This window comes from Xyrauchen texanus, chromosome 7 (genome assembly GCF_025860055.1).
Source record: "Xyrauchen texanus isolate HMW12.3.18 chromosome 7, RBS_HiC_50CHRs, whole genome shotgun sequence".
NCBI classification, from domain to species: Eukaryota; Metazoa; Chordata; class Actinopteri; order Cypriniformes; family Catostomidae; genus Xyrauchen; species Xyrauchen texanus.
Genome location: NC_068282.1, coordinates 25,610,074 through 25,631,261, shown reverse-complemented (window position 1 = coordinate 25,631,261; position 21,188 = coordinate 25,610,074). Strand labels below are relative to the sequence as shown.

Below are 21,188 nucleotides of genomic sequence, written 5' to 3'. Positions count from 1 at the left end.
ATATATGTAGCAAGTTTGGTGACCGTAGAAGATACTGACCCCACCACTTTTGTCAAAAAGTGGCACTACAGAACTGCCCAACCATGCGCTTGTGTTAACATTTGCCCAGGCCTAATGGCTGACAACTCTGATGTGTGTGCAAAATATCATGAAAATTCAAGCATGCGAAGTACCTCAAAAACATGTGAATATACATAAAGGAATAATGACATTTAATGTGTTGACATGGCAACACTGTGTAAGATATCAAGAATCCATTCAGAATTTTAAATCGGCACTGTCTTGACATTATTATTATTACTACTGTAAAAAGTGTCATACTTCTGCCAGTTAGTGGTGCTACGACCGTGACCCACATAGCCACATCAATGTGATTAGCCCACAAGGATAAACATTTGGCTCAATATTAATGTAAATCACATGATGCACGCAGAAGATATGAGACACTCCTTTTCCCCCATTTTTATATGTTATTTTATCACATTGCCATGGCAACATTGTTCGATATATATCTAAAATCCGTTCGCAATTTAGCATCGTCAATGTCTTTGCATGATGACGCCCACATTTGGTACCTGTAACATGTAATCCCAAGGAGAGTATTTCAAATTCCAGAGCATGCGATTTTCAAACAATCCAAAATGGCCAACTTACTGTTGGGCGGAGATTATGACTGTCAGCGCAAAAGTTGCCGGCGTGATGAGTTCTATATGTGTACAAAGTTTGGTGATGCTAGCTCAAAAGGGATGTGCTACAGAGCCCCCGAACATGCCCATCTTCTAGGTGGCGCTACAGAGCCCCCTCTAAAAGCCCATTTATGAACTTTTGCCAAGCCCTAATGGCTGATGACAAAATTACATGAGTTTAGCATGTTAAGTTCCCCAAAAGCCCCTGAAACCTTGAAAGAAAATTCCTTAGAGGGGCCCTAATAATCCTTAGAAGAACAATAGGACCTTTGCACTTTCAGTGCTTGGGCCCTAATAATAATAATTAGAAGAACAATAGGGCCTCCACACTTTCAGTGCTTGGGCCCTAATAATCCTTAGAAGAACAATAGGGTCTCCGCACATTCATTGCTTGGGCCGTTATAATAATCCTTAGAAGAACAATAGGGTCTCCACACTTTTAGTGTTTGGGCCCAAATAATAATAATAATAATATCAATAATCCTTAGAAGAACAATAGGGCCTTTGCACTTTCAGTGCTAGGGCCCTAATTATGCGTTTATAGGTTAATACTTGAAGTTAAAGTCAGATGTCAGGTTACTATGAAATTACTACTATAGACCATATCATAAATTACATAATGAGATCAACTGTGGTAAAACGGCAACATGTTGCTAGGTACATCATGCTAGCTTAGGAAGATCAGTGTTCTCTATAATCTAATTCCACAGAATTGTCACATTATCTAAAAAGTCACTTTAATGAAAAGAGAAAAAGGACCTGTATAATTAAGCCATTTTTAATTGCTCTTTGTACTAAACTGTGCTAAAGTATCAAGATAAGGTCTGCTTAGCACTACTGGTGTGTGTTCCAGCAGCCAGAGTAAGACAACTAAATCACTTTCCAGTATTCAAACACTATTTTTGCAGAACAAAATCATTGGTTCCCACTTTCTTATTAGCAAAGAAATTATCAAATCAATTATTAATAATATTTGTAATACTTGTTGGCTTGTGCAGAACTTTGCATTTACACCGCATGGTTCAGAAATAGAGGCATGCTCAATAGAGTGTGCTATTTTGGCACCTTGCACCTGCACAGAGCTGTCTGTGTTTTGGTGAGTGTGAGGCAATCGGTATGTTAATGAGACAGTTTTCATGGCAACATACAAGGTTCTATAAATGAAAATAGCCCCTGGCCTTAAATACAGAGAATTTAAATTGGCTCGTTTTTGGTCTAAACGATTTGTGTGGACGCTATCTGAATAAGATATTGCTATTTGGATGAAACAGAAAGGCAAGAGAGCAATTTATGGAAGCTAAATGGTAAACAGAAATGTAAAAGTTGTTCTTGAGAACAAAAATTCCTCGTACTGTGATGTAAGCCTGAGCTCATTATGGGGAAATTGCCTTGAAGCAACCATTAATATGTTTTATATGCCTTGCCAGTGACTTTGCTTTAGAAACACAGGTGCACATGAAGTTATGACATAGCTGAATGGTTCCATCAATCAATGCTTTGGAGACTACGCCTTCTTCTCTCAATGAATAATTAAACATAACTGAAATTTCATCTGAGCTGCAAAAGGCAACATAATTGAACAGGAACTGTGAAAAATAACACCAGTTAAACAGCAATTAAACAGTACAGTATATAATATTCATGTTTTTTTTTGGCACCATAGAGAGTAACAACCTATACTTACAGTATATTCTTCTACAACTCCTTTATACACTTCTAAAAACTCTTCAGCATTGGCTCGATCCATGTTAAACTGCAGAATAATGGAAAACCCAATCAAAATTTGAATATAGAATAAAAACATACACAAAACATTTCTCATTATCCATATCAAAATATCCAAGTAAAATTAGTAGTCTACTTTTATGAATAAAAATGTAGTAAAAAATTAAATCTTGTTTAATGAGTAAAAAGGATGATACTTTATCACCACTACTGATTCGGCAGTAACAGTCTCCTTTTCACAAGAAATATCAATGTATTAAAACCACATTTCTGTATAGTCAATGCAAATTTGGAGTGTTATCCAACAAATTAGAGATAAAAGTCTAAAATTTCCAGGACAGCTCTTTTTCAAACACTCCTTTATCACTGTCTGATGTTCTTTTTATAGACCATATAAACAGTCCTGGCCATACATGCTTTCTAAAAGTAACAAAACCTTCATTGATCCACTCTAGCCCAGGGGTATCCTTTGTACACTATTTTCAGAAGGGTCATGTGACCGAGCTGCAGCCCTGTAACTGGTCAGCAGAGGACTCATTTGGAGTTGTGGGAGGCCAATGATCTAGTCACTGATTGCATGGTCGATGGCAGGGTCAGGTTACACCAAAGGGAAAAAAACAATTGTGTTTGCTCTGGTTCGTATGATTTAATTCTCAGGAAAAGACAGACTATCTGTTCTCCCTACATGTTATAGGATATTTTGCTCAATCAAAAAACATAAAATATCCATAAAATATATATGTATTTCATGCCTGATATGTTCATATAATTATTGTTTGCATGTAAACTCAGCTAAAAAGAAACATCCTCACTTTCAACTACTTGTATTTTCAGCAGTCTTAACATGTGTAAATATTTGTATGAACATTAAAATATTCAACAACTAAGACATAAACTAAAGAAGTTTCACAGACATGTGACTAACATAAATGTAAAGTCTTCCACCAAGGCACTTGCAAGTACCCGGATATTTCTGGGGGAATGGCCCTAGCCCAACAGGTCCCAGATGTGCTCAATGGGATTGAGATCTGGCTCGTCGCTGGCCATGGCAGAACAATGACATTCCTGTCTTGCAGGAAATCATGCACAGAATGAGCAGTGTGGATGGTGGCATTGTCATGCTGGAGGGTCATGTCAGAATGAACCTGCAGTAAGGGTACCACATGAGGGAGGAGGATGTCTTCCCTGTAATGCACAGCACTGAGATTGTCTGCACTGACAACAAGCTCAGTCCAATGATGCTGGGCACACCGCCCGACCATGACGGACCATCCATCTCCAAATCGATCCCATTCTAGAGTGCAGGCCTCAGTGTAAAGCTCATTCCTTCAACGATAAATACGAGTCCGACCATCACCCTTGGTGAGACAGAACCGCAACTCGTCAGTGAAGAGCACTTTTTGCCAGTCCTGTCTGGTCCAGTGAAGGTGGGTTTGTGCCCATAGGCGACGTTGTTGCCGGTGATGTCTGGTAAGGACCTGCATTACAACATATCTACAACCCCTTAGTCCAGCCTCTCTCAGCCTATTGCGGACAGTCTGAGCACTGATGGAGGGATGGTGCATTCCTGGTGTAACTCAGTCAGTTGTTGTTGCTATCCTGTATCTGTCCTGCAGGTGTGATATTCGGATGTACCGATCCTGTGCAGGTGTTGTTACACATGGTCTGCCAGTGCAAGGACAATCAGCTTTGCTTGCTGTCTCCATGTAGCGCTGTCTGAGGCGTGCGTCTCACAGAACAAACATTGCAATTTATTGCCATGGACACATCTGCAGTCCTCATGCCTCCATGCAGCATGTCTAAGGCACGTTCACGCAGATGAGCAGGGGCCCTGGGAATCTTTCTTTTGGTGTTTTTCAGAGTCAGTAGTCTCTTTATGGGTCTTTTCCACTGCAAGGTACAACTGGACTCTGCTCGCTTTTTGGGGGTTTTCCCACTATGGATAGTACCTGGTACTTTTTTTAGTACCACTTCGGTCGAGATTCCAAGCGAGCCGAGTCGATACTAAATGTGACGTCAAAACCCTGCAGATCACTGATTGGTCAGAGAGAATCGTCACTACCAGCGTCACTGGATTTGCGACCCGGGACATCAACCTGCTAGTTTTAAAGTTAGCAACAGTGATAGCAGTAACATTTGTTCACGCGTCTTTCGAATTGTAAAAAGAAATGGCTTTGCGAAAAACCATGCAGTGGTCAATAAACGAGGTGCAGACGGTCCACTCGTTAGCGACGAACAAAATTATGCAAAACGAAAAAGTTTTTCAGGAAGTATCTCAGCTGTTGGCTGCACACGGCTACCACCGGACCTACCAACAGTGTAGGGAAAAGTACAAATGTTTTTTTAAAAGTGACTACAGAACCATCAAGGAAAAGTGGAAGTGGTTCGACCAAATGGACACTATCTAGACCGGCGAGCAATGGGAGGGAGAGTGCCCTGGACTCAGCCACGGCTGGAGTCCATGATGGAGGATGGTACGTTAAATCTACACTCTGCCTGAAAGCTTCACTTTAAATAGTTGACCAGCTACTGGAAAGCTTGCTTCTAAAACAACCAGGACAATTTAACTGTTACACTTGTGTAAAATCACCATGCAACAACTGCTTGATGCAGCACAATGAGCTAGTAGCTAACAGCTAGCAGTCGTGTTTAAGATGATGTCACGGCAGTAGAGGCAGCGCGACTGACGATCAGTCTATAATCCCACTCACATTGAGGCGGCACTAAACTGCAGTGGAAAAGCAAGTTCAGAAAAGCAAAGTGAGTAGAGTTGAGTCGAACCGTAACGTGCAGTGGAAAAGTGCCATTAGTGTCCTATGTTTTTATAACGGTGACCTTAATTGCCTACAGTCTGTAAGCTGTTAGTGTCTTAATGACCATTCCACAGGTGCATGTTCATTAATTGTTTATGGTTCATTGAACAAGCATGGAAAACAATGCTTAAACCCTTTACAATAAAGATCTTTAAAGTTATTTAGAATTTTACTAAATTATCTTTAAAATACAGTGTCCTGAAAAAGGGACGTTTCTTGTTTTTTGCTGAGTTTATCTGTAACGTTTAAAGAAATTTCACCAAACAAAATGACAATTGTGACCATTTACTTATCCTCAAGTTATTCCCAAACCATTCAACTTTCTTAGTCACTGTTCACTTTCATTTTATCTTTTTCTCATAAAATGAAGGTCAGTGGTGACCGAGGCAGTCATCTCCTTTTGTATTCCAAAGAAGAAAGAAAGTCCTATGGATTTTGAACGACACGAGTGTGAGTAAATGATGACACAATTTTCACTTTGAGGTGAACTATCCCTTTTACTGTAATCACTAAGCAACCTCAGTGGCTTAAACTGAAACATTATGTAATTCAAATTTTCCTAAAACACTTACCATTTGTAGGGCAGAGATCTCAAATCCATTTTCTATTATTGACTTAAGGATCTTTCCTGTCAACACTGTAAAAAACATAAAATGAATGATGCATTTGAAATGGCAAAAAAAAATGTATGCAGGTCTAGACTATCAAATTAAAAAGGCAAACAGAAAGCAATGGCATATATTAATGAGACACAAAATATAAACATATATAACAGGCCTAAAATTAGGGAGCCAACAATAGCACTCAATTGAGATTTATACTAATGTCACCCTGTACTGTCATGAATGCAATTATTTGGCCACTCTAGAACATATACAGAATTTTAAAAATGCAAGAAAAAGTCAAAATTCAAACAGTCACATTAACATTTCCAAATTTGTACAACATGAAGGTATAATATACGTACGACTTTTATTTTTTATATAAACACCAACCAACACCAACTATTTAACAATGTCGAATCTATACAATACACGCATTAAAATATACCCCCTTTCCAACACTTTCTTTTAATAAAGGGAATATCTGTGAACACATTTAATTACTTATTGAGCAAGAAAAAGACTGATATATGTTAATAACCTGTAATACTAAAGATACAAAGACTAGCCCAAGAGATAAAGCCTTATATTGTCCCTCCTTCATTCCTTTAGGTAATTTTTGACTTGTATTGAAAACCATTAAAACTGCTATATTCTGGATTACTGTACAATGCTACTAAAGACCCACCTTAACAAAAAAATCTGTTTTATTATGTTTCCAAAGTGTATAATGATTGAGGAAAAGGGCTACATTCTGAATATTAATGAATTAACATAATTTCTGAAAGAATGAAAAAAGTTGAAAAACTTTGGAAATATTGGTAGAGGATGTCTCAATTTGCTTACTTCAATCACTTTGGGCATTTTATATGATTTTAACTATATTACAACAAATTCTGATTCATTCTGCTTGTAGAAACTCAACAGTGTACATTTTACAGTAACAATTTTAGTATGCATGTGCTATTCTGCAAATGAATCTCTACTTAATTTTCCAGCATTTGAAATGGGCAAACATTGCATGTCCATTGCAATAAATTAATAAAAAAAAAAACATTCTGTCATCTAACGTTTTATGAGAAAATTACATTCAATGGTATTTTCACATAAAAATTGTATTTTCATAAAAAAAAAAAAAAAATCACGTTTGTAAAGGTATTTACTACATGTTACCTGTTCAAAACTGTTAAAAGATACTTGTGTGTGTGTGTGTGTGTGTCTGTGTTTGTATGTGTGGACATGTGCATGTTTTTAGAGACTGAAACTAGAGGCTAAATTTGGGGCTAGGGGCTAAATTTGAAAATGTTTTAAATATTTTTAAAATAGTAAAACTATTTATAGCTTAACATCATCCAGAAAGTCAGTAGGTGAAAGATCACAACTGTTTTTCCACATTCAGGTAAAAATTAACCAGTTAAGACAATGGAAGAAACAATTGTTTTTAAATAGTTATTTCACTTAAACAATTATGTACAAAAATACCTTTTGCTTTTAATTTTGTTTGTTTTGATGGTCTTGACAAAGTCACAATATTTGGTTCCGATACCAAAAACTATGCAGTATTTATAATGTATTCTTTACCTGTGACGGGTCGAAAATTACCCTAAGACAATAGTTAAATAATAAATGCTTATGTACTTATAAATATATACAAAATTAAAAATAAACAAATCTCACATTTAAGGACATAAAGAGGGTCATAACATGACTTTTTTTATTATTTTAAAATGTTTAAGGTTCACTTATAATATTAGTAAAAAAACATTTGCACAACAAAACAGTCATGTGTTTGTAAAACATGATCATTTTAATCCTCATTCTGACCCTCTGTCAGAAACGCTTGGTTTTAGTGCTTCTTTTCCTTGACAGTCAACACCCACTGTTTTGATTGGATCTCTGCTTTTGACTGACCTGCTCTCTCCTTGCCATCTCACTGTTCACCACAGAAGTGATTAAAGGTAAAGTAGGCATTGATGTGATGTTGTGGAGGCAGTCAGATGCAAATGTCTACCACAGTGTGAATGTGGCAGCTTGGTTTCAACAAATGCTCTATTCCAGTGAGGAAGTTTTGAGTTCTGAAACTTACAGTTTCAAAAGGAATCACATTTTTCTTGATCAAAAGATCAAGGAAAATGTGATTCCTCATATCATGACCCCTTTAAAGTATAGTCTAGGGAATATTTACATGCTTTTAGAAACATAAACTGCAATTCTAAGTGATCGACTCTTGCGCACCGGCTACCGCTTGGATGCTATTTTTCCACTGAGAAAGCTGATCTTCAGAAAGCTGACAGAATCTCTGCTTGGGTGTGGCAACAGGTGATCGCACACTCTCCATCTCCATCTCTCTCGCTCTCTCTCTCTTTCTCACTCTTTCTATCTCTCTCTCACTCTCTCAAGCACACACACCCATCCTTGTTTATCCAATAACTTGTACAAAACTTGTTATTTCTGAAGTGACATTTTTGAATTACTAACAGACTCAGACGCATGTTTTGAACCAGCAATTGCAGATTCTGATCCGTCACATAAGAATGTCGTTCCATGCACAAATGCATTTTTCTGCTCTAAAATACAAGTAAAATTTACTTGTTCATTGAATTGTTGTTTATAAGCAATATCACACTCGCAGTCGTACTATATGGCCCTAAATCAGCACTGCTGTATTTACCTATGGCACTCGGCCTGTGGCTGAATCACGGCAGTGCTGATGTAGAGCCATATCACACTCTTGCTCGTGTTATATTGCTTAAATATATATTCACTCACTCACTCACTCACTCACTCACTCACTCACTCACTCACTCACTCACTCTAACCCTAAACCTCACAGAAAACGTTCTGCATTTTTACATTTTCAAAAAACATAATTTAGTATGATTTATAAGCTGTTTTCCTCATGGGGACTGACTAAATGTCCCCATAATGTCAAAAATGTCAGGTTTTACTATACTTATGGTTACATTTGGTCCCCACAATGTGATAAATACACGCTCAAACAGACACACATATATATAAATATTATAAACATCTGTTAAGTGCCAAGTAGGGATGCCGCAATTATACGGTTTCACTATTACCTGTGATAAAAAAAATTACGGTTAATTTAACAGCAAGAATTTAGAATCCATGGTTAAAACTGTGGAATGCTTTATTTCGACATGGCAAAAATAAAATACATAATTTATAAATATATCATATAAAACAGTTTTCATAAGATTTTGTAAGCCTAAATGTGAAAACTCTTGCACCGGTGTGGGTACTGGAACTGTTGCTATGTTTATGGATGGAGACCACGTGGTGCTTTAATGGCCAGGTGTTGCGGACTGAACATTAACTTTTAATTCATGTGAAACTGGGGCTTAAACACACAAACTCCAAAATATGAATTCAGGCTACCAGACTCATGTCCACCAAAAAAAAAAATACTTAAAATCGGCTGTTAGGGAGCATTTAAATTATTGACTGAAGACGACGGATGTAAAACATGCAGATAGAAGCCATAGAAAGAAGCGCATCCTACAAATGGGACAGGATGCTCCACCAGTAGAACAACAACAAACAAATTATTATAATCAACAAGTTAATTATTTATAGCTGTGGTGATTTTAAAGAGATGAACCAAAATATGCTACTTTTTGTAATGCATAAGGATGTGCTGACTGCATGTAGTTACTATCAGCGAGTAAACTTTGAAGTTCCGTCATTTCGTCTTCATTATTTAAAGCATTGCTTCTGTACAAATTAATCACGTTAAACAATACATGTAAATTTGAATCTTTAAATTGCCTGCTGTGAGCAATGTTCCCGTTATTATGCATAGTCCACAGGTTTATTTGTAATAAACTGTTGCAGAAGAAAAACTGTTGATGCCTTGAACTAGGCTACATGTTGCACACCCACAATAATCTTACATTTATGCACTTTTGAAGCACTCTGGTTACATTGAAGCACATCACTGACCTTGGGATGCGCATAAGCAGTGCTATGCCCTAGATTGGAACATCTCTTCTTAAATACCTCCTTCTTATTTTTTGTGTATTTTTAAGTTTACATATTGCAGGGTTCCCCTTAGCATCCACATATCCCCAGAATTATGTCCACTAAGACGTTCAGCTGTGATATGATTTTTTTGCATCAGTGCTGTTTAGAAGACAAATTGCTAATTATCGTAAAAGCAGTTAACTGCGTTTTGTTCTCGGGTGGTAATCTCACTACCAAAATCTCACACTGCGGAATCCCTAGTGGCAAGTAAGACTTTTGATCTGTTTAACCAATATGATCATGCCGAGTTAAAGGCCAAAAACAGTTCACAAGATCATGAAGGAGAGACTGATCTCAATAACACGAGAGTGAATCTCTACCTCTGCTCTTTTGGACTGAGTGTTGAGAGATTATATTAATACAGGGCACATAGGGGAGTGCATCCTTCAATGGAGTTAGGGTTTTTTAGTTTCAATTGCAGTATAGTCAATAGTATAAAAAACTAAAGATTGCAGTGTGTCGTGTTTTTACAAGAAGTAGCTATTTAAGGCTATTATTAGGTTTCAGGCAATATAATAATTTTTTCGACCTAATTCGATCACAGTACAGTCAGATATGTTTTTGGGCAAGAAGGGGTTACAGCGGTCTCTACATGGAGCAATTACGTTTGCTGATGCATAGAACATAATTTCTGACAAGTTGATGTAACAGCTTGCAATCACCAGTTCCATTTAATCAAACGTGATTTCAATGTGAAAAGGGCAAGCATAGACAATCCAGTTAACATTTCCATATTTCACATTTTCTCAGAAATTAGGGGGAAAATGTAATTATTTTTGTAGTTGATAAGGAGCATGAATGCCTTATGACAAATTATTTTCCAGTGCACAGTGATAACTGCCCACAAGACATATCTTTTGTGATATAAATGTCATATTCACACATCCCCAACTCTCCTGCAGCACTACTGATGACCATAAAGGTTCCAAATCTGACAGCAGCTTCCAGACACACTCAGCCCTGTTGCTAGGCAATGGTATCGGCGCTGCCTGGCAACAGGTTTCTCTATTCCAGTCATGTGCCAGGTCACAGCAAAATGAACTTTTTTCCTATTGGCTGAGAGTTTTTAACAATTTAAACTCAACCATATGTAGTAATTAGATGACAAGATAACCTTGTGAATGACAATTGAGTATGCATTTAATATTGCTAAAGTTATCTCCACTGACTGAACAGTAAAAGGCATGGATGGTATAAGTCAAATTGTTTAAAGGTCTAATATCAAAAGTCGGAACTTTTACAGATGTTTTCAACTACTAACTTAACAGTTATGGACTTTGGACTATGTGGCATGAATTTAAGAATGCTTTAATGAACAATGCCCAAAGTTTAAGCTATTTAACACTGAAAGTAACATGACTTTAATGGCCAAATTAACCATCTAGAAAAACTCCCTTCACACCACATACTAGGTCCTGGTTAAACATTGTATTCTATTAAAAAGAACATAAGCAACAGTGGGCAAGTAAAAATTCACTTGAAATGGCCTCAATGACCCCAAGCCTTCACAATAGGTCTGAGTAAATGATTATTCATTTATTATGGTATGCTGCTAATATGAGTGTACTCCAGGTACAGACAATTCAGAAAGCAATGACCTTTACACCTTACCTACAGAATGCATTGCCACTATGCATACTCTATGATGTACTTGTAACAAGGTCATACAGGACTTAATCTTCACTCATTTATACAGTAATGCAATATAAAATAAGTAACATTTTTGTTGAAACTTCTACATCTTATATATACTTATAGTCTCAGGATTCGCACACCGTTTGCCCAATGAATTTCCATTATTTTTCCAGTCGCTTAGACAGGATAAGGATTTATGAAAATAATTTAACTGCGATTACCCTCAAAAAGAAAGAAATCTGGCCAATGAAATATTTTAGAGCAGAGCATAACTAGAAAAATGAAGATCGATTTTTAAAAAGTTTTAACTACATTTAGCTTGACACAGCTAAGGGGGAGTTTATGATGCTGACAACCAGTTCCATATTTCAAATCGACACAATTTTAATCAGAATGTTATATATACACTACCAGTCAAAAGTGGTAACACTTACTCATCCTTCATTATAATATTTTTACATTTGTTTCACATTTTAGAATAATAGGAAAGTCATCAAAACTATGGAATAACATAAATGGAACTATGGTCATTATGTTGTGACTAAACAAAATCCAAAATAAATCAAAACTGTTATATTTTAGCATCTTCAAAGTAGTCACCCTTTGCCTAGAATTTTCAGACATGTACTCTTGACATTTTCTCAAGAAACTTCACCCTGGGATGCTTTTTAAACAGTATTGGAGGAGTTCCCATCTATGTTGGGCACTTATTGGCTGCTTTTCTTTATTATTTGGTCCAAAAAACTTTTTTTATATAAATTTTTACTTAAATAATTTAATTAATTAAAATTAATTAATATGGTGACAAAATTATATTTTTGTCTACAAAACTCATTTCAAACATTTAAGCATATGCCTTTAGATCAAAAGATTTTTAAGACCATGAGAAACATTTTAAGTATTTCAAAACTTTTGACTGGTCTCATGCCTGCTGCCGAATCACAGCAATGCTGATTTAGGGCCGATTGGGAGTGTGATATTGCTTATATACAAGTTCAATGAACAAGTAAATAAAAAACAATTAGGAAAAACTGAGTATGGTCATTAAAATGCATTTGTGCATGGAACTACTTTCTTACGTGACGGATCAGAATCTGCCGTTGCTGTTTCAAAACAAATGATGCGTCCAAGGCTCCGCTAGTAATTCAAAAATGTCAATTCAGAAATAGTATCACGGCTTGTGCTGTTTCTAACAAGTTATTGGATAAACAAGGATGGATGAGATGGAGAGAGAGAGAGAGAGAGAGACTGAGCGTGTGCGATCACCTGTTGCCACACCCAAGCAGAGATGCGGTCAGCTTTCTGAAGAAATAGCGGAATAGCGGACCAAGCGGGGGTATTTCACGGTAGCCGGGTCGCAAGAGACATTCACTACAGAAACCGCAGTGTCCTCCGCCATTTTAAACAGTCTGTCCACTCCACTTAAAATCCGATAAGAGGTAAGCGCCTTAAGTTCGTTTAATTAATCAGTCTGTTGTGTCTCTCAGCTGTGATGAGCTGTAAAGCTGAAGTTGTTCGTTGAAAGCCATATAAAGCTATTTCCTAACTTTAGTAGTGTAGTAGTAATACATGCAATCACGAAGAGCTGTTGTATGTAAACGGCTGAAGCGGATTCACTTCACATCACCTAACTGGCTCATATTACACATAAAAACAATCTTTTACAACCACCTGCTTGCGAACACATGTAATGTAAAACAAATACTTGTAAAAAAGACAAACCATAGCTCTTAACAGATCTGTACTGCTCTTAACGGCACAAACTCAACAGGAGTGATACACACACAGTGAAGCGTCCGATTGCTGATGGTGTCAGACCATCAGTATTCATGGAACGTCTCTCGTCCAATCAGATTTGAGGAACGGAACTAACTGTATGTCAGAATCTTGCAATATTGAGAGCTGCGGAACAGTCTCCTCCCCGGAGAGGCGGTGCTGAGCACTCTAAGGAAAATAGAGCAACACACTTACAGTACAAATGTGAGAAAATCGATGGGAAACACTAAGCAGATTGTACTGTAGCGGTACAGCTTGTTAAATAAGCCAAACAACGGTGTCATGTCCTGGTGCTACAGTACATTAAACATGTCGTTTAATTTACGCCGATTTCACCGTGCAAATCGGTATGTTTAACAGCCACCTCTCCCAGACTACACTAAGCGTGACATGCACAGCAAGACACTAATAAGTAATAAGTTACAACTATCAAAAACAGTTTATTAAAAATGACAACGTAAGAAACACGCGATTACATGAGACTTAGAATTATTTTGACTAAACAGCTTTGAGAACAACACCAGCGCACATGTTATAACCTGGTAATAACGCTGGTAAAGTTTACATTCAAAGTGAAACGGAGAAGAGGGCAAAAAATAAATTACGTGTGCCAATCGTTTTTTAGCTCAAGCTGATAAATAATATTGGATTATGTACAGATACCGTAAAGCCAGAGGTCAGGTTTCTCTCAAGTTTTTTTTTTTTCACCTCTAAATAACATTGAAAGGAGTCACTTCAGCTTGTTCAAAGGGGGCTTTCAGACAACAAGGCATGATTTTATATAAAGCTGTTTTGAAACTATGTGTGTTGTGAAAAGTGTAGACAAACATATTTTCTCAAGATAAACATGAAAATTGTGAGTTAATATTAGTTTTTCTCAGCAATCAAACAAAATAAATGCAGTGCTGTTAAGTTACTTAGAGCACTGCTTTTTATTTTCAATGACACTTTTGTGGCATTTATTATTTAAAAAACATTTATGTTGAAGCCATGAATGCAAGTTTGTGCGAAACATTTGTGGGTACTCGTATCGTATCGTGAGATAATGCATCGTATCGTGAAGTTTGTGTATCTTTACATGCCTGATACTGTATACATATACTGATATGTGATGATTGCAATTATTTTGATTAATTAATTGATATGTCATAATTAATTAGATTAAAATGTGTTATTGATTGACAGACCTAGTTACAACACAAGGCCAACCGCAACACACTGTAATCCTACAAAAATTTACAGAGCAGTTCCCACATCATTTATCTAATTACAGTCACTGAAAAATCGCTAAAATTAATGTAAAGTGCATAAAAACTGATTTTCTCTCTGTTTATTACTGATTGAGCATTCTGTTGTTTCCAATCAACATCGGTAATATATACGTAACATTCCCTCCAGGTTAATCAGCCCAAAATAATGAACAAAATCAACTTGGGGCCTGTTTAGTCCACAACCACCATGTGAAATATCTTCTGCAGCCCTACTGAAAGAATTTGAGATTACACAGATCAGTGCCCTGGAGGCATGCTACATGAACAGGGATCAGGAGGCGGATTTGGACAAATCCAGAGGGAAGGCTTGTTTTTGAGTATGCACAGGGTGGGGGCTTCAGTAGGGCTGAAGAGGATGGCGTTATACCAGCAGAAGACAACCAGGAGCTGCACTGCTCCTTTAATCCATTTGCAAATGAGGTCTTCCACCAACACCACACTTTGCTATTTAAAGTCAGGGCAAATTTGTATATCGCTTTTCACAATACACATCTTTCCAAGCAGCTTTAGTGAAAATTATGCCTTAATGTCTTAAAGCCCTCAGTGAATATGGCTTAATGTCATTAAACCTCCAGTGACCAAGCCAAAGGCAACTGTGGAAAGGAAAAATACTCCAGAAGATATTTAATCAGTGGAGAGAAAAACTTTGAGAGGAACCATTCTCCACTGGCAAAAGTATTTTATGATTTGTGTACTTTGAGAGTGAAATAATTTTTTTTTCCTGAAAGACCAGTTTATCAATTCCAGCCTTGTACGTAAAGTCGAAGTCTAAAACACTGAAAAGGTCTGGTTAATGGCATTGGCTTCACACACATGTGGCCAGGTTTCGAGTCAGGGTTAGAGACACTCATGGCTGCTGATTGGATGGAGATTAAGACCAGCGTTTACAAGAGCATGGCATATGTGAGTAACTGGGATAGGAGTGATGGGGTATGAGATATATGCATATATGCATATATGTCTTTTGCAGAAAATGCACTTTAAATTTAGTCAACATTTCATAATGTCATATTCATGAATTTTAGTCTGTTTTACTATGACATAAATGGCATATAGTTACAAAAGTAATATATTTTAATTGATGATAATGTGCAAAATGACAAGACCTTCTGTCAAACTGAAACAGACCAAACCTTAATCAAATATTCAAACATTAAGAAAAATATATCTTATGATAGAGCTTATAGCTCTTTCTGTTCATGCTGTTCAAGCAGTGAAAAGCCAAACATACTGAACTTGATAATTGGATTACACGGTATCAGTTCTTTCTAGATACTTCTTCTAGATAGTTTCTCTAAATGTTTCTTCTTTTGTTTGTGCACTGTTAATATCTTGCAGTATAACTTTTTAACATCATATTTTCATCAACAGAATGTTTTAATTAAAATTGTTTATTTATCGTCATCTTTTTAGTCTTATCTTTGTTATTGTTAACATTTAACAACAAGCGTCAACAAACAGTTTTGTCACTTTGACCAGATTAAAGGGGCTTCTTTCTCCATTTCGCGCTCCACTCCCATACAATCACATCCAAACGTGGGAGACCAGAAATGTAAGCTAATGCGAATAAATTTTGTACGACGCTGCATACCAAAGTTAAATTTTGGCGAACTCTGAACTGCAAAACTGCATGAAGATGGAGCGTGACATCATATACTTGTCCGTTGCCCCCTACAACAATTGTATACTCAAAGCCTAGTGTGACCGCCCCTTATCCACTTGGTAATCTGTCATGGATTACTGTTTTTCAGTAATTTATCCAACATTGATTAGGAGTACATTGTATCAGTTTTTGTTTGTGGGTTTACCTTCTGAGATGGCATGTGGTTTGATGATACAGCAGGTGCAGTCTGAGTATTTGGCTGTGTTGGAGGGGCCATGACCTGCAGTGGAAGGGAAGAAAAACTCCAACTCCTAACAGACAAATATAATTAGCATTCTGTTACCAAACATGCATAACAAGCACTGGGCATATTGAAGTCTAATGATATGTAGTTCAAAGAGTGGAAACATGACCAATCATTTCTGTACCCTATATTGGCATATTGCTGGACTGAAATACTGTACATTGAAGGGATAGTTGTCATAATTTACTCACACTTATGTTGTTCCAACCCCATATTACTTTTTTCTTCCATGGAACACAAAGGGAGATTTAAGGCAGAATGTTAGCCTTAGGCTCCATTTACTTTCATTGCATCTTTGAATGAAAGTGAACAGTGACTGAGGCTAACATTCTGCCAAACATCTGCTTTTCTGTTCCACGGAATAAAGAAAGTCATACAGATTTGAAACAACATGAGTAAATAATAACTGAACTGAACTGGAGATTTATGACTATGTTTTTTTTATTTTGTTTGTCACCCGTGCAGCAGTTGCCAATGAGTCTGATCCATGTCCTGCATTCTTAGTGCCGTCTGTTCCAAACTGGGCTCTGAGACTGTGAGCTGCATCTTTTCGAGCAACACCAGAATCAGTGGGCCCAAGAACTTTTCTCCAGACTGATACCGCTTCATCTCCCATCAGCTCCATAGCAATCACTGGACCAGAGCTCACAAACTGCACCAGATTACTGTCAATGATAAAATAAATGGTTTTAGCTACTGTATAAGCTGCTTAAGTCTCCAAATATGATTTAATAAAACTTGTTATAAGCATAACAGGGTTCCCACACTTTTTGACCACGGAAAATCCATGTATTTTCCATGACCATTTCTGTCCTTTGTGATAGTAGGATTTTTACAAATAATTTTGATTCAGACTGATTCACTAATGAATCATTCAGAGGGGCAGATTCTCTAAACAGCTGAGCCACTTTTGCATGTGGTATTTGAGTGCAATTTATTTTAGCTGGTGCATTCAGCACTGAAATTGTGCTGTATCATGAGTATTTAAATAAAGTCATTGCCATTCCATTTCGTGCAAACATGCCTTCCTTCTATGTTAATTAGGGTCGTTGAAGATTGCGCTTCATTCACAAAAATTGCCTTGTGCAATTTAAATTGCGCTTTTACCGTGAATGAAAGTAGGCAGTAAAATGAATTTTACTTAAAAGAGATGTTTGTAAACATTTTTAACTGATCATATCAGCAGTAATTCATCAAATAATGATCAAAAGATGGAGAAGAGTGTTATTGCCTGGCATATATCCATATGTGCGATGTGGTCAAGGGCACTTTCTGGATGTTTAAGAGATTATTTTGGTGTCTGGATAATAGGGATCATGAACTGTCCCGCCAGAGTGTGTCAACTACAGTGGTCTTCGGCATCCTCCGCAATATAACACTGATAACTGATAAAATTACATTTGCAAATTTAGTTTTTGTGGGCGCGTTTGCACTAATGGCTGATATAATAATTCCTTTAGTGAATGGGGCACTAAACCAGTGCAGAGAGCACATGCTAATAAAAAGCGCATTTACAGGGCGCAATTATTTCTTAGTGAATTCCCCCCAGAATGTTTTGTGAACAGTTTGAGTGATCCATTGAAAAGAACTAAAACAACAATTCAATTTCGAATCAGACTTTGGCTTGAAGGCAAGTTTTACAAAAGCAATATTTATTCAATTAAAAACAGATATTCACTATAGAAATTTCCATGACTTTTAGAATCATTCTATGCCTGCAAAAACATTTTTTACATTTCCCTAATATTTAAATGTTTTCCTTTATCATATTAATCTTGACATAAGCATTAACACTGGTGCAAATTTACTAAACAGTATAGTTATTAGGAATGCATAGAAGAAGTGTCAATGATAAGATTTGTTTTAAAAAATATGTGTAATGGCATGAAAAGTCAATGGAAGGACACATCATAGTCATTTCATTAAATGTCACTAAGTCAAAGCAAGCTCAATGCTGACATTCAGGTGTCAGAATCTCCTTCAAAAGCAGCCCTCACATATTAGACAAGTCAATCATTCACTCAGGAAAGACTCACTTGAAAAAAGACTTTGACTGATGTTCCGTGTAAAAGTCCGCTGCCTGCTTCCTGTAAGAAAGCCATAAAAGCACACAGGGTTAAAAAGTGATCTCCAAAACCATCCAAACCATCTCTGCACATATTGTGCATTTCATCTTCTCCTCGCCTCTTGAAATGAACAGTATCCAATCACAATATTTATATATTATATAACATAAATCACCGTGATGACTTGATCATCAACTGGAAAAATTGGAAAGTTCCCTATGTAACATTTTACACCAGTCTTCATGCTTAACTTTGACGAGGACGGTCTCTGTTAATGAACAGCTGTTTGCTGCTTTGAGGAAAGGTTAAAAGCAACAAAACCTGACCATGCTAAAACAACAAGACCTTTCTTAGAAACCCTCAAAGTCAGCCTTTTTCAAGAGGAAAAGGAAAGATTAACCATCAGCATTTTCCATTCTCCAAAAAATGGAGTACTAAACCACTTGTGTAGTAACAGTCAAACATTTTATTATTGATGGGGTGTCTACAATTACAGAAACATTTGTCATTTCAGATGTCCAAATGAACTAAAAACTAATTCCACAAACAATTGGGCTTCTGGAAATTACAATTTACACAGAATGTCTGATTGCTCCCAGGAATTCCCTACATAGCTCTTTCTGATTGGCTCACATTTGTAGTTATGGAGACACAAGTTTACAAAGCCCTGCTAAGTAATTTTCCTCTGGTATTTTCCTGAAAATGTCCCCAAATTTACTCTTAACGACCACTCTAATCTTAAGGACACTCCACTGGAACAATGTGGGCTGATCTGCACAATTTTGATAGAGGAAAGTTATGATCTTAAGAGACTGAAAAGTTGTATTAGCAGTCCAGATACTTTAAATCCGACAGTACACATATGATCAAATTAGGTTTAAAAACATTCACTGACCTTAACATAATAGGCCCAAGATATCATGCCAGCAACTTTCAACACTGCATCTTTTCTCTTACGTACTCCCCTCACAACCTAAGTTAATAATTGCTGCATTGTGCTAAGAATATAACTCATTCCTGGTACTGTGCAAAGGCAGCTACAAATGAGATGCTCTTTGAAAGTTACTTACATTGTAAAGTGTTTTAAAATATAAACCCACAAACAGGGTGTGTACAACATTTTTATAATTCCTGACTTAATCTGTGAGTGCTAAAAATGGTCAGATGTTGTGGAAAACAGTCAAACATATAGAGCAAGCTAACATGTTTTTTTGCTGTCATTTGCTTTTTTTCTGGACACATGATTAAAACATGTGATAAAACATTATGGATTAAAACAAAATCCATCACCAGTTTTGAGAATGCACACTTAGATTCCATAAAACATCTGAACTCCATATTAGCATAATAACATAAACATTTTTAAAAACTCTCCCTGAGGCCTGATTTCTAGACAGACTTTGTATCTAGGGCTATAATCTTGGTAAAAGGAATGCAGCTAATATGATCATTCTTATTTTACACACAATTCATATATAAAAAAATAGTTTTTGGCTTACCAAGTAAGTTTGGTCATTTTGGCTTTGGTGACAATAAGGTTGGCATCATAAATCAACTGAATAATGTCGCCAACTTTGGTTACTGCATCCGGCTTAACCATAGCCAAAGTCCTGAAGACATCAGACAAAAATATATTAATAATATACACTTTGAGCACTTTATAGACCTTATCACAGACTGTGATGATGCATTTCCACCTTATTTAGCAGCTTAAATCTTGCCATTTTTTTTTTTAAATATTGAGTGTAAATGTATTGCATTATGATTTGTGTTATATTACCCTGGAATTAGTTTTAAAACACAAATTACCACAGCTGTGAGGGAGTTTCAGAGAGTGATAGTAAATTTGGCATCTTCTCCCATTTTACTGTCTTAATCCACTGCTCTCTATTTTTTTCCTCTTCTGGAAAGTCATTCAGATGTAATAATTTTCTTTTGGTCTTGGAGCAAATGGGTAAGTGAAAATAATATTTGCTGTGATCTCCCATTAACTCCCATTCACCACTGTCAAAGTTTACCCTGCAAATGTTTATTTCTACGTTTCAAAACACAGAGTGTGAAAAATGTCTATTAGGAATATCTATACACCTAATTATTCATGCGATTATCTAATCAGCCAATCGTGTGGCAGCAGTGCATAGCATAAAATCATGCAGTTATGGGTCAAGAGCTTCAGTTAATGTTCACATCAACCATCATAATGGAGAAAAAAATAATATCACAGTGATTTCAGACCAAGGCAAGATTGTTGGTGCCAGACGGGCTGGAGTATTTCTGTAACTGCTGATCTCCTGGAATTTGCACACACAACAGTCTCTATAGTTTACTTAGAATGGTGCCAAAAAAAACTAACATCTAGTGTTTGGCTGATCTGCAGACGGAATCATGTCAACGATGGCGCCGCAGATGGCGCCGCAGATGGCCGCCTCGGTGTGGAGCTCTCCAATTCTTTTGCTGTTTTTGTTTGTTTGACCGGTGTTTAGTCATCTTTTTCCAGTCAGTTATACCAGGGACGAACTGCTGAACATTCTGCAGCACATACCAGATAATCTTTTCCCGGTTTTTGACAATTCTGATGTTTTGCTGGACATTTTAATCGGAGGCACAGCTGTGTTGTTTAAACGTGCTACGAGATGCAGGTGAGGTAAACAAGCCAGCGCGCT

The 21,188-nt window shown here is 36.8% G+C and overlaps 1 protein-coding gene across 1 annotated transcript in view; it reads right to left on the bottom strand.

Moving 5' to 3' along the window:
• The window catches only part of nme7 (NME/NM23 family member 7), a 58,061-nt gene that overhangs the window by 24,732 nt on the left and 12,141 nt on the right, over positions 1–21,188 (bottom strand). Inside the window, exons 4-9 of the mRNA XM_052130032.1 lie at positions 20,025–20,135; positions 18,496–18,546; positions 16,917–17,124; positions 16,361–16,466; positions 5,797–5,861; positions 2,371–2,439 (exon numbers count right to left, since the gene is read on the bottom strand). Of these exons, the coding sequence (XP_051985992.1) occupies positions 2,371–2,439; positions 5,797–5,861; positions 16,361–16,466; positions 16,917–17,124; positions 18,496–18,546; positions 20,025–20,135 (610 nt within the window). The remainder of the gene's footprint in view (positions 1–2,370; positions 2,440–5,796; positions 5,862–16,360; positions 16,467–16,916; positions 17,125–18,495; positions 18,547–20,024; positions 20,136–21,188) is intronic.